The 14,725-nt window shown below is 41.3% G+C and overlaps 1 protein-coding gene across 1 annotated transcript in view; it reads left to right on the plus strand.

Annotated features, from left to right (window-relative positions):
• PTPRG (protein tyrosine phosphatase receptor type G) overlaps positions 1-14,725 on the plus strand; it is a 399,599-nt gene that overhangs the window by 77,995 nt on the left and 306,879 nt on the right. The window contains exon 2 of the mRNA XM_027722958.2: positions 10,150-10,254. Within this exon, the coding sequence (XP_027578759.1) occupies positions 10,150-10,254 (105 nt within the window). The remainder of the gene's footprint in view (positions 1-10,149; positions 10,255-14,725) is intronic.

Raw genomic sequence — 14,725 nt, forward strand, 5'->3', positions numbered from 1 at the left:
CCCTAATACTCAAGTCTTTCTGCATTACTGCTTTCTAAACAGCACTTTCTCACTTCATTCCTGCACTGATTATTATTTCTCCCCAACTGCATAGCCTTACATCTATCTTCAGTGGAATGTCTCACATCAGCCCATTTCGCTGAGCTTGCCAGGCAGCTGAATATTTTTGAGGCATTCTTGCTTCTCCTCCTTTTGGTTTAGCATCATTTACGTTTACAGAGTGTGGCATTAGCTTTGTCCTACAGATGGTTAAATTGGTTGTATGGAAAGAACAGTGATGCCGTGCCTTCTCAGCCCATGCTGAATACCACCACTGCATCATTACAAAGGGAGCACCATTGCTGGCAATATTTGCCTATTTACTTCATCTGAGCTCTGTTACTGCTTTTATTTCTGTGCTTGCTGCCGAAGTGCTGTTGCTCTTTGTAGTGTGAGGTTCCGTGTCAAGGTCTTTATTGCATTCTCCGGAGACAAATGACCGAGGAACCAAGTATTAGTTTTGGATCCTAAACAGCACCAGACCTTCCTGCTGGGAAATCTCCAGAAAAATTCTTGCCTGGGTGAAAAACTAATGGTGAACTGCAAAGCAAAGATGGAAGTTTGGTTCAGTTTACAGATCAGCTCTGTAGTATTTATAGTGTCTCTTCCCTTTGAACAATGCAACTTATTTGGAAGGAAAGGAGAGAGTTCTCAGAGTGGTAGGTCGCGTTTTTGGGGCATATATCCCAGACTAACAACTTGTTCAAGTCAGCACACACACACAAAAAAATCTCTATTTATGTCAGTTTCCACTTTAGATTTATATTTTGGGAAATAAATGTGGATTAAACCCTTTGCAACAAAATCTGTATGTAATGCAAGCTGTCAGCATAAAAAAGATGAAAAAACCCTTGTTTTGTAGATCATAAGCCAAATTAACCACATTTTTACACAAATAAAAATGAGTGCTTGTTTGCTTGGTTCTACTCAGCTTTTAAGTTTGATCCCAAAATAATTTTTGTGGATCTGGCTGAAATTACTGTCACATGCTGAAGGCACTAAATCTGGCTACCTGGGCACTACTGATCTGTTTCAGTGCAGAGTGATACAAATCTCAAGTTATTTTTGCTCAGTCCAGGGGAATGCTGGTTTATGCTCTTCCATCTTTCCTCCAGGAGATTGTGCAGCTGTAGGTGGCGAGGCCTGACTGCAAACTGAGAGGAAGATATCTCACAGTGGGATTAGAACATTTCTCCTTTCTTTTCTTAAATAGTTCTTTATTGAGCTTTCCACCTTCTGCATTAATTTGAGAGCCTGAACCAAATAACCAGGAAGAGATTGATGTGGCCTCACTTTATTTCCCACAGTCAATAAATTGTTAAATGGGCCAAAGGACACGGGTTAAAAAAATCATTTTGTATAAAGAATGAGGAATTTTTATTAGCTGACGAGCCCCTGTCTCTGAAGACTTTATAATGGAACATGTTTGATCTCATGCCACGCAGTGGGAGCAGCTCTGTTGGCTTCATAAAGTGCCTCAGTGTTCTCTGTGTGCCTGAAGTGAGCACTGTGCCCTGCATTTGCTGCTGAATGAATGCTGGGCTTGCTGCTCCTTGTGAGTTAGAGGCAGGTGAGTTTGAAGGGGTGCCTTGGAGTGAGGACTCCACACGCTGTCAGTCCTGAACCCTTCCACAGGAGCACAGCCCCCCTCTGAGGACTCTGCTGAAATTTAGCAGAGAAGACCCTGGGCTGTAGATAGATGCTTGTCTCTGCTGATGGAATGCAAGGGTGGTTTTAATGGGATGATGGCAGGAGTGAATGAAATTGTAGGCTACCTATGGGGAGGCAAGAATGTGTCTGGCAAGGTGGCACCGTGGGTGGACAGAAGTCACAGAGCAGGTCTGTGTCACACGGTCCTTTCTATGGTTATTTGGATGAGTCTAATAATATTTTTTTTTTTACCCAGATACTTCTTGTACTTGGGGGAATCCATTTTGAAAATGTAATGAGGCTGTACTACCACAAATGCTGGCAGAGGACACAAGCAAATTATCTCTAGAGCCCAGAGATGGAACTGCTGATTTTGCATAAGTTTGTGTGTTTTTGTGAGTGTTACTGGGTTTAGTGAAACAACAGTGGTATGATTGTACATTAAACAAGGAATTGGAAGTACAAAATACTTGATTAAGGTCACACTTATTTGCTATTTAGAGCACACTGTGTGTGCTGCAGCACCTGATAATGTGAGAATGAGAGTGAGACAAGTGGTTCTGGCCACAGCATTTACTGTTGTAAAACCCTTAAGGTTTGGGTACTTGCAATAAAGCAAGAAGTGAAATAAAGCCCTATTTTGCCATTGTTAATTCATGGTACAAACTCCATTATACATGTGTGGTTTACACATTTCCTGGATAAACCATGCCATGAATGAAGGGACCAAGTTGGCCCCTTCTCAGTGTGTCTGGGCTGAGGAATTCAAGTCTCTTCAGCACAAATACACTGGATTTCAGCTAGTTCTAAGTTTGACTTGAAGCCTGCCCTTGGGGAGATAGTGCAGAGACATTGGAGCTGGCTGTGTGAGGAGTCATTCTGCCCCCATGCCTGGGTTTTCATTGCCTGGGTTCACTCTGGTTACTCTAGGTACTGGATAATTGAGTTTATCTGTTTTCTCCCTAGTATGTGCTGTGATTTTATCAGCACTGGCTGAGAGAGCATCAGCTTTCCTGTGGAGGTCAGCCTTGGATGTGAACCTGTGCTCTGAAGTTTTATTTCTGTGTTTGCATCACTCATTGCTATGAATAAAATTCAGAGGTGGCATAACCCTTCTGAAGTACAGCATGAAGAGAGGATGAACAAGGATGAGGTTTCCTCCTTTTAAGAAATGCAGATAATGATGGTTAACAGAAGTCTGAGGGACTGTGAAGGATGCAGAAACCAAGAGTTTTGAAGGTTACGGAGTTTTCAGGTGCTCCCAATTATTTTTCTGTCTGTCTACCAAAATCAGAAGTGTCTAAAAGGAGTCCAGTTTTTAGGATGTAATGTGCTTTAGTCTTCTTTAAGGTATCTCAACTCAGATGCCTAGAATACCAGTCTGTTTGAAAACCTTGTCTTAAAGGTAAATGGAGTGTATTTGTGCACACAGGGAGTGTCAGGGAACAGTTTGGTGGGATAAGGGTTTTACACAAGGCTGGGTTTGATGTGTCTGCAGTTCCCAGTGTTGGGGGATGAGTGTTTCTGAAGCTGGGGTGCTGAGACTTCATTTCTTCAGCTGTCACCATCATCACGTGCTGTTGCAGTGTGACATGAACAGCAGCCCCTCCTTCCTGGAGGAGCAGTGCAGTTGTCTGGGCTATTTTTTTCTGCACTTTCTTCAGGGGAAAAGTTAACAGACTGCTTTGTTGTGGGTTTTTTTTTCATGACATGTTGCTCACACACGGGTAGATGGGAGTTCATGAGGCAGAGTCTAAAAACCCTTAGTCTGAGGGTATTGCCCAGGTTCTATGGCAGAAGCTGTGCTGAAGGGCACCGTCCTCTTGGAAGGAGTGATGTTGCAGTGGGTTTAATTTATGTGGTTTTATCTTGAGGTGGAAATTGCTGGCACTGTTTGTTATCTGACTGACTGTTTATTTCTAGCAGAAGTGCTGCAGGTGATGCCAGTTGACAGAGGTCCAAATTTACCAGCTATGTCATATCTTGTGCAGCTGATGCCAGCAAAGTGTAAGCTATGAAAATGCAAAATCAAGCCCTTTCTAATCAACCAGCAGCATCTGTGTCTTCCTGGCCTCCCAAGCTTCTTTTTTCTGAGTCCCCTTAATGGAACATCATTAATGCAACTTGAAGTTGCCTTACTGTCTTGCTAATGAGCTTTGCTCATCTCTCTTACAAAGCCAGGCAGGCTGAGAGCTGGATCTGTGGGAACTCCCAGCTGGGGAGACTGGTTTGCTTTTCTTTGGAAGGGCATCTGCTCCATGGGAGAGTGGCCAATGGCACTGGGCATCACAGTCCATGGTCTGGTTTGGCATAAGGCTGGCTCTGATGCAGGAGACTTTCTTGTCACCCTTAAACCCCATCACTTGTAATGTAAGGAAAAGCCTGCAATGAAAATCTCTTCTCTGTTGCCTGTCCGCACCAGCTCTGCTGCTCAGGGACTTGAATAGTGTTGGTACATTGCAATAATACAAAATTGCATTACACTCAACTCACTGGCTTTGAACACAACAGGTTACCAAGGGTTAATGCACCTGGTGACTGGTGTATTCATGTTCGGGATAAGGGCTTTTAATTCTGCTAGTTAATTTAATCCCCACAGTTTGACAGCGTGTTCCCTGGACGATTTTTCATCTTCAAATTGCAGTCTGCTGGTTAGTTCCTGTAGAGGCCTGCTGTGCTCTGCATTTATGTTCTTGTTCTTAGGATTTGCGCTGTTACCACATCATCTATCAGGCACGTGAAGAGCAGAGAATGACTGGTGTGAAAAGTCCACGTGTAAGTTTTAGGAATAGACCTGTGGATTCTACTTGTACAGGAATTAAGGGGCTGTCTGGGTGACTGTCATCTGGGAAAGGGATATATGTCTCTTGACAGATGTAGCATCTGGGTATCTGTTATTTCACTTACGTTGTGAGAAACTTGTCATTTTTAAGTCCCATATTTCATTAATGGAAAACTGTGAAAATTGCCCGTGTGCTCATAGGAGAATAAATTTTGGCTTTTATCTGATAATCAGAAGAAATCTCTGCAGCATAATCAAAGGATGAAGCCTCATTCAGAATACAATTTGTTGATGCTTTCTGACCACCATATGTTGTTTTAACTTTCATCCTTCTTTGGCAAGATATGAAATAATCTGCAAAATATGGAGACCCACGTCTGAAGAGTCTGTTTAAAAGTAATGCACTATCAAAATGGATTAGCTGTGCCTGAAATATTTCTAGATTTATTTGCTGTCAAAGGGTAGTAAAATATTTAAGGCAAATAGCCTAGTCATGTTTAGGAATTTGACCATGAAAGAGCCTAGAGAGATGAATTTACCATTATTTATATTAATTGTACAAAATATTTCAGTTGTTAAATATTATAAATTTATTATCTATCAGTTTTTTCTTCCTTCTTTCTTTTTCCCTTCTGGCCCATTTGGCAACATTTTTTCTAAGAAATTGCCTGGAAGCCTGAACTCTTTTCAGCAGAATGTGTTACAGCAGAGTTGCAATGTCTCCAGCTCACCTGCTTCTCTTTAGCACTTTAAAAATACAGTGAGTGCACCTAGATGAAGGTGCTGCTTTTTTTCTGGTGAGGCTTTCTTGAAGCTTTAGGCTTGCAGATGGCTAAGTGTCTTGGGTCACTCATCTCTTTAACTCTGTTTAAGAGATGATACAAAAGCCCTTCAGATAATGTTTCCGTGCCCCCCACTCCCTTTTAAAATGCATTGCTCTGCAGACTTCAAGAAAATAGTGCTTTTCTTAGTTTTCAAAAGTTTCTTTTCTGCAGGCATTGATTTGATACAGAAGTAATTCTTGAATTCCTTGTGATTTTGTAATTTTTTGTTACACATGAATAAGATTTATTTTCTTTATCTCCCTTACTTTAAGTGTTTTCATAATGTGACACTACTCCAGACTCCAATAGTCAAATCTCTGTCTCCAAAGACTATCTTGTAGCAGCACACTGAAGTACATCAGTTAACAAGTTTGTACACATTAGGGACTAGGACTAAAACTGTGATTCAGCTGCTACTGCAGTCCAGAGTGGCAAGTCAGAATGATTATGAGCTGGGCAATGTGTGTACCTTTGAATTTGTACCATTTTAATTGCAACAGCTGAAAACAGATTTGTGTGCAACCCTCATCTTCAAAGAAACCTTAAAAGAATCTGAGTTTGGCACACGATCTAGTTAATCTACCATCATAACTAATGATTTCACCATTCAGACATAACATATCGACCTTAAAGGATTTTTCTTTCATAGCTGATGGCTTGATACCTTTTAAACACTAATGCCGAGGGTATAATCTCCCTGAATAGTGTAATAGCTTTATATTTAAAGTAGATTGGGGATAAAATTTTGTGTTTTCATGTCAGCCATGAACCACCAGTAAGGTATTCAGGCAGGAATTACCTTATCGTACCTTTGAGGGCACTTATCAAATAATTTTTATTGGAAAGTTAATACGTTGAGACAGAGTGAATGGGGAGCTGATCAGAATGCTGAGGCATATCCAGCACTGCATTGCTTTCGCTGTCCGCAGATCTGCGGCAGGGGCTGATTCATTTACCACATCATCTGAAATCATGTAGCGTTCAGTACCCATTAAAATTATATGAAATTGTGTGTAAGAGATTTCTCCATGTTAGCTCTGAAGGATCCTCTCTCTCTCCTCCTTGCAGCAGCAGCGCTGGCAGGCACAGCACAGCTCCACGGGCTGCAGGTGTTCCGCCTGACGGGCAGCGGGACGGCCCCGGCAGCCAGGGGAGTTGCTCAGGGTTTAATTTCACGCTTGTGTATCTGAGTGTACGATCAGTCCCTTTGTCTTTTAATCGTGTATCTGCACGTCTCAGACCATATATTATGGCATTCATTTCTCCTCTGCCATCAGCACTGGCGTGATGAATCAAATGAAACCTTGCAGGGCAAGGGCTTCTGCTGCCCCTTCTCTTCTCTGCCTCCTGCTCTGTGTGTGTGTGTTCCACCCCTCTAATTTGGCTGTTCCATGTTGAGCCTTCCTGCAGCATGTTCCTGCCCCTCCTATTGTGCCGATTTCCACTTCCCCAACTTTTGCAGGGTTCCCAGAAGATAGGAGCCTCCCCCTGTTTGCTCCGTGTCGGACCAGCCCGTCTAATTTGCTGGCTTTTCTCCAGCATCCAGCTCTGCAGGAGTGGAGCAGGAAACCACTTGGCTGCTCCCTGTGTGGGAGCTGTTAACTGTCTCCCAGCTGAGAAAGATTGTGGAAACCTGTAATGATTGGTGCTAATAAACGTAACTTAAATATTTTCTCCAAAACTTGTTCCAGTGTTAGACACTGGAAGATGTCTGTTGATTTTGAGTCACTTATTTGCACATAGATCTTCTGAAACTGAGGAATTGGAGCATTTACAAAAATGGATAAGTGCACTCTAATGGCTGGAGCTGAACAGAATATTTTAGCTGTATGTATTTTCAGTGAAAGAAGCAGATGTAGTAACACCAAGATGCCTGTTAAATTTTCATTCGTAGTGTCAACTTGTTTTGGTCAGGAGATACATCCCCAGCCTCCCCCAAAATCTGAAAAAAATAGCGATTCTACCTGAAACAGAGGATGGGTTTGATGTATGAAGCACTTCCTTTTTTGAAATAACTTGACTTGAATGCTTTGGCTCTTCCAGACTTTTATCTGAAAAGTCACTGCGTGCTCTGTTCTGTACCTTGCACCTCTTGAGTGTGAGAGAGTCCATTGACCCCAGTTGACACCAAAGAACAAAAGCACCATGAGATTGAGTCTATGGTTTCCTGATGACTTTACCAGTATAAGATATTGCCAACAATAGCTGTTTGTTCCCACAGTGTTCTCTTGGAGTGTTTTTGTGGCCTCATGAAGTGCATGGCTGTGCTGTGAACGCGGGGGAACGGAACCAGCAGAGGGATGAAGGTGGTGTCGTGTCAGGATTTTTGAAGGAGACAGACCATTACTTTTCCAGTTCACAGCATGGCCAGGGATCTTGACCTGTCATCCTTTTCCCAGAGTTTCTGCAGCTACCCAGTAAACGTAGTTGCTAAATCTCTAAATTGCTGATGACTACTGAGTTACTGCATGTTTTAAGTGGACTGTTGACATTAATGTTGGGCTGTCTAGCAGTGATGCAGGATTTTATTTAGAACAAGATGTTCCAATTTGTTTCTTTTTCAGTCCTACAGAAGGTATTTAGCAGTATAACCAGCAAGTCACTTCCCATAGTTCTCTTGAAAAATACTTGAGCTCCCCTCCTGGTTTGTAACATCCTTGATGGTGGAAATAAATTTGTGTGGCTCTTCACCTTTCATAGGCATAAATAAGTACACAAATCTATTAAGTGTCTTTGCAGAAAACTAAAACTGTATATTTTCATAAGAATGTCAGGTTTATAATTGCATAAATAAGATGCTGACTGAAGCAAATGTTTAATTTCACATTAAAGTTAGGCATTCATAAAAGCTTGGATTTGCATAATTTAATTTTCTCACAGAGGACACTGAAAATCAATGGTATGATTCATGGCCATACCATGCTTACCATGAGGCTTTTTGATGGTTCCAGCTAGAAGTACAAAGGTGTTTACAACTTCAGATGTTTTGCACTGGCTTGGAGCATTTGTACCTTCAACAAATATAGATTGTTTAGACTCAGTTTCTTTCTCTGGAGGGTAAGGCACACGGAAGGGCTTGTGGAAAAGATACCTACAGGAGTACCTTATTCTTTGGAGGAGGCAATGTGCAACCTTCCTTCTGCCTGAAGGACTCAGATTTTCTGGGCAACAAAAATCCTTCTCTGTGTAGAGAATGCTCAGAAGAAAGCTGCTGTTGTCTTTGATTTTGTAACAAGGAGGAACTTTAGATGTATTTCTCAGCATGTGTGATTTTTTTTTAAAGTGAATAATTGGTCCTTTTTTTTTTTTTTTTCTGACAGCCTTTCCAGCCATCCACCTAGGCTATTCCTATGTTCCCTTCCTTGGGATTTTCATAGTCTCTGATCTTTGCTTAGTTTTTTTTGCCGAGAGTGTTTGGGTCTTCTCATTCCATACCTGTTCTTTCCTGTTGAAATGAGTGCCTGTTGTCTCTCAACCATGTAGACATACAAAAATAAATTAAAAAATAAAAAAAAGGATGAAAATAAGATGTCCAATTTAGTATTTTTAAAGAGGAAAATAAGGTATGTGGGGTAGTGTTGCCTATAAAAACTGGTAGCATGATGTGTTTCCAGTGTTTCTAGTTCACAGCTTGGAGTGAATTAGCATTTAGAAAGTTGCCAAGAAATCTGGAAAACTCATTCAAATTGCACAATTAGTACCTTTGCTCACACAAGAGAAAATCTGGCAGGGCCAAACCTGTACTGCCTTTCCTGAAATTGCATGATTTTTCCTACCACTTCGGGATTCCAAAAATCTGTAGAAATCCATGATCCACGTTGCAGAGGGAAGGTTGTCCACAGAGCAGTTTAGCACACATGGGTAGCCTTGGGCTCAGCATGTTCTCTGCTACTCTGGTGCAAGGGGGTGTCACCCAGAAGCTTTTTCAAAAGGAAAGAAAGGCAAACTGAGTAACTGGTGCATGATGTTCAATAAAGTCCTGTTCCAGGCTTCATTTCAGCCCAGCTGTAATTGGCCTGGGAATAGAAGGGAAAGCAGTGCTTGGTGACTGGGTAGCAGTGCTTTACGTCGTTTTCTGAAGTTTTATTTTGAATTATTCAGCTGGTTTCTTACTGATCAAATAAGTGGTTTGGTAGCAGTTGGACTTAAATTTCCATAAAGCCATTCGGTGCATGCTTGTTCCTCACATTCCATGTCTGTTGATATGAGGTCTTTTCTGTTTGTGTGCATTTATTATAGCACAAAAGTTTTCAGTTGGGCTCTGAGAAAGGTAGTTGAATTTTTTACAGACTTTCTACTGACATTTGTGAATTCACACACCTCCAGTTTGGTTCAGTCAGATGCACAGAAACAATAAGCAAAATTTGCACATAAAAAGCCCAAATATCCCACGTCCTCATGGAAGCAATGCATTCCTTTAGAAGGGAAAAAATAAAAATTATCTGAGGTATAAAATCCTGGGATGGAATGTAGGATGGATTCTTTTCTGGTTTAGCTGATTAATTTAATACCTTCTAGCTTGTGGAGTTTTACAAAGATTTCTTTACTCCTGCCCTTTCCCTTGGTCGTATGTCATGGCTGGTACTTGTTTGTTCCTGTATATCAGAATTTCCTTGTGGAAATTATTGGAGTTGCACAGAAACGTGCCAGACCAGAATAATGGCATTAGTGAGTCCTGGCTTCCGTGAATCACCTCTGGATGGTGGGTTTTCATCGGTGAGGAACACCCCTGTTCAATGTTTTTGAGCAATACCAAGTTTGCAGTCTCGGCTTAGCAAAGAATTAAGCTTCGCAATGTAATCTCCAGGGAGTAGATACCACTTCTTTAACAATTCCTGCTTCTTTTCTTCCCAGCTCTGACTGAAGGTTATGTTGGCTCTCTGCATGAAAACAGACATGGTAGTTCTGTGCAGATACGGAGGCGAAAGGCTTCGGGAGATCCTTACTGGGCGTACTCGGGTGAGTGAGTTGTCTTCTTCAGAGGACTGAAACATGAAAGTCCTCCAAAATCAAATTGTTTACTTGCTTTTTATATTACTGCTGTGCTCAGAAATAGTTTAAAGAAGTTTTAACAGTGTATTTTCTTCTGGCTTCCTTGCAAACTCCCTCTGTACACATTCTCTCCTTTCTTGCATTTCTGCCATTTACCTGAAGGATTTGCCCTATTATTCTGCTCCTTTTCTCAGTCTTCTTTTAGTTTCTTAACACTGGAATGTTGGACATTGCCTTGGACAGGCATACTCCCCCAAACTTCTCTTTACTCTCCTGGTCCAATCAGTACATTCCCATACCATTTGCTTACTGTGTTAAGACTGTAAGCATCCATAAATATATATATATTCCGGTTTTAAAAAAACAAAATCAATCCACCCTAGAAATTTTACAGGTATTTTTTTCTGTGCACGTACAACAATGAGACCTGCCAGTGCACCACACCAGGATGTGTGGTGCTGAAAAGGTAAGATATTGGTTTGTTGTTTGTCCCACTGCTCTTGTAAGTCTTATGGAAGACCTAATGTGTCTGCACAGTTTTGAAATACCACAAATAAAAATGCACTTCAGAACGATGTTTTTGATTTGCCAGCTGGTTTGTTCAAGGAAATTCCAGTTCTGTATTTGAAGTTGTTAAAAAACCCTTCAACTTGAAATTGTGTGAATAGCTATGTTTACTCTAAGGAAAACGTCTGATGCCTAAAAAGTTTTTTGTAAAGATTTCAAGCATTATATTGAATTTTTGTGTGCTTTTTTTGAAGCTCTGAGATACATTTCAAACATTTGTTGCTTTTCCAAGAGGGATGTTGTGCAGGGCTAGTTATAGTTGAAGGGAAAATATTGCTTTCTAAGAAGTCTGAATACTGTTACCAGATAAATATGCAAATGTTACTTTTTAACTGCCAACGCCTCGCTTTTACACAGACCATTTATTTCATTGGAAATGAATGATTTTAGGTAAGCTTAGAGGTTCTTTTCCATTAATACACACAAGTTTTCTCTATTAGATCTCAAAATACAAGCTATCTCATTTGCAAATGAGGTCACACAAGTAAAATAAATCTAAACATTTTAGTAATGTAGGAAAAATAACAAAGTTTTTTGTTAAACTTTGAGATTATCAAATGGACAAATATTGCCCCAAGATATACTTCTACATTGCAGCCTAAAATAGCTTTTCTTAAGATTTTCAGCTCCAGAATTCATAAAGAGTATAAATAAGCAGATAGAAGAAAAATGTGTATGTTGGAATGGATGGCCTGTTCCTATCTGCTGTCTTGTGTAAAATATTATAAATTAAGTGCCACTTGGCAGCTTTATTTTGTTTCTGTTACTGGAAAATGTATTTGAAATAATAACTTCAGGTAGTTAAATATTTTAAAAAAGGTAAAACACTAGTGAAATCATTCTGTTGCCATATGTGTCAGAAACTCTTTGCTTGAGTTTTTGATTTTTTTCGTTTTAACCAGTCCTGATTTAAAAAAAAAAAAAAAAAACAAAAAACAAAACAAACCAAACAAAACCCCCAAACAAACAGAAGCAATAAAAAGCTGCAAATTCACCACACACCAGTTTATGCATGGTGAAGTTTTCCTAATTCTACTTTTGTAATGATCTTTCTTTATGATTAATATCACTTGTTCAACCCTCCAAAAAAGTGATTACCACACATGAATCCTGTTAGATCTAGCTCAAAATAAAATGTGTAGTCCTGTGTAATTATGCTTTAGCTTTTGCAGTTTTGCATCCTTTTGTCTATTGATAAATCTCCTACTTCTATAAGGAAAATAGTCAATCTTTTTCAGACAACAAATAGTGACTTTGCAGCTGTCAATCCTGTGCCATTTGACCTGATTAGTGCTATCTAATTAGAATTGTTTTGTCACTGTTGCTGCTAAAAGGCATAAATTAGGAAATGTATAAACCCGTTTTCTTAGGAAATAGAACTGAGTGACTTGAACTGCCATTCCAGGGGAATGTGGTTTGGGACCAAGTATTCCAGCTGCAGAACCTAGGTCTTCACCAAAGGTGTCCTGACATGAAATGCAGGTGTGTGTGAGCATCCCAGGTACTGTGTGTCCCATCGGGGTGGGTTGTACGTGTACTGCGTCTGAGCAAGCCCCTCCTGGAAGGGGATGGAGATCTGGTGTCCTCCTGAGCCACGTTGTGGTCTCTGCCTGCAAGGAGGAGCAGCTCTGGCCTGCTGAGCCCCACACAGGTGCCAGGGAGCAGGAGGGACAGGACCATATGCTGACTGTGGATGCTGAGCTGCAGGCAATAATTTGGGCTATGTTCAGGAGGGAAAAGGCAGAGGTGAGTAGAGAGTTGGGAAAGACATGGTTATTTCTAAAGGAATTTTCCAGGGTTGATCATATGTCCTGCAGGAGTGTCAGTACTGCCACCATCTCCCTGAGAAAGGGAGAAAATCAAGATGAGCCAATTAGGTGGGGAAGGAAGCCTGTGCTCCATTACAAATTGGATGTTTCTACAGGCTGCTACTTTGTCATGGCATTTTATATATCACTTGGTTCCTTCTAGCTCCTTGAGGGATTTTCAGCCAGTTCAGCCTCTCTTATCTGATGTCTTTTGTCCATATTTGCTCACTGAGGGGACCAGAGGTAATGAAAATGCTGAGCTTCTGTGTTTAGGTTGAAGATGGGAATAAATGGTGGGTGGCAGAGCCCAGATGCCAGACAGATGTTTGTTTCTAGCTGAGCACAGTGAGGAGGATGATCATGTTATCTGTTTCCTCATTCCCCAGAATATTTCCCAGGAACCCTGAGCAGGGCTTGGCTAAGCAGTTTATGTACTAACAGCGTTTGTCCTGCGGGTAGGGTTTTGGACATGACTAGGAAGTTTACATCAAATGAGCCTACAGAGAGGGGAAACTTCACTCTGCAGTAAGCAATTAGCCTGTGTCAGTGGTTTCCAAGCTCTTTTACAGACATTATCTGGTAGGCTGCTTCCCTTCCCTATCCTCAAATGGTCAGGCCAGCTCCCCTCTGGTTATTTGTACAACAGCTGCTGGCCCAGCCCCAGCAATTATGGGCAGGGAAGGAGGCTAAGCTGGGCTGTGCACTGGTAACTCTGGAGTTTCTTCTAGTGGAATTTGCCAACGGGAGTAAACAAGGCCAGGACAGCTCTGACATTTGTCAGTGGACAGCTGTCTGTTGAACCCCAGTACTGAGCAGCGTGCCCACGTCTCTGCTGGCCTGTGTTAGGCTGAGCTATGGCTTTGTATTGATTTCAATTGAGCAGAACTGATTTACAGCAGCAGAGACCTCTCTGCATTTATGGCTGTGCCTGCCCTGCTTGCAGAGCTTTTGTATTTTTGGGTTTAAGTGTTCTGTAATAAATCCTGAGGTGGGGGTGGAGAGGTCTGAAAGCAAGCAGCAACTTGTGGTTTTCCTGCCTGGGGGTGGAAAAAGGGCACAGCCATGCTGCAGAGAGCCCTCAAATATATATCTTCCACAGGATATATCTGTCCTATACTGTCCTTTTAGAGTAATTTCTCTGCAAGCTGTAGAAAGCCCTTCTGCTGCTCCAAGCTCTTATGGAGGGTGAATGGTCCAGAAGCTGGTTTAAACTCTGGAGATCAGGAATTTTTCTGGTTTCTGGAGTGATCTATAGCATTACCTGTGCTGCCTGGTCACATTGCTCCTCTCAGGCACAAGAGTTTAGAGGGGATAAACTTCAGTTACTGATCAGGAGTCAAACAACCCTCGGATCTATAACATTTGTATAAGGCATCTACCTACCTAAAGGTCCCTGTGCTCATGTCCCCTGGACAAAGCTGCACCACAGAGCTCTCATTTCACTGTCTGGTTGTACAGGAAAGGATTTTTAAGCCTTATAAAATAACCCTGTTGTCTGCAGACACAATTCTGACCATAACATTTATTCTAGTTCAGAGATAAAACTTGCAAAAATAAAGACTAGATAATTAAATAAAGAAGGCCCATTTTAAATGGGTTCTGTCATAAAGATAGCAGGAAACACAGTCAGCCCTTCAGAAGAAACTTCGTTAAGTCTATGCTAACAGCTCTTTAAACCAAATTCAGAAGTAAGCAGACACTGAAAACAGAAGCCTAACTTGTCTTTAAATAGGAACTGCAAGACTGAACAGAAACTGAGATCTCTTAGATGTTCTTTTTAGGATTTTTCAGGAAGCTCAAACTACATTTCTAGGGGGAATTCTCTGCGCATGTGTATTCATGTATGTTTTGGCAAAGTATTTATTCCATGATTGTGTCTTACAGTTTGCCAAAGACTTCCTAAACTGGGACTGGCCACATTACTTACAGTTAAGAGAATTATGGAACAGGCACAGCACAGTCACAGCAAGAAGTAGGTGTGGATCCTGAATGTGCTTCAGTGCAGCCTTTGCTTTTCACAGTCACCTTTTGTGTTAGGCTAACTGCTGAATGGACCAGTTAGA

The sequence above is a fragment of the Pipra filicauda genome, unplaced genomic scaffold (assembly GCF_003945595.2).
Source record: "Pipra filicauda isolate LSUMZ 115617 unplaced genomic scaffold, ASM394559v2 scaffold148_size1903560_pilon, whole genome shotgun sequence".
NCBI classification, from domain to species: Eukaryota; Metazoa; Chordata; class Aves; order Passeriformes; family Pipridae; genus Pipra; species Pipra filicauda.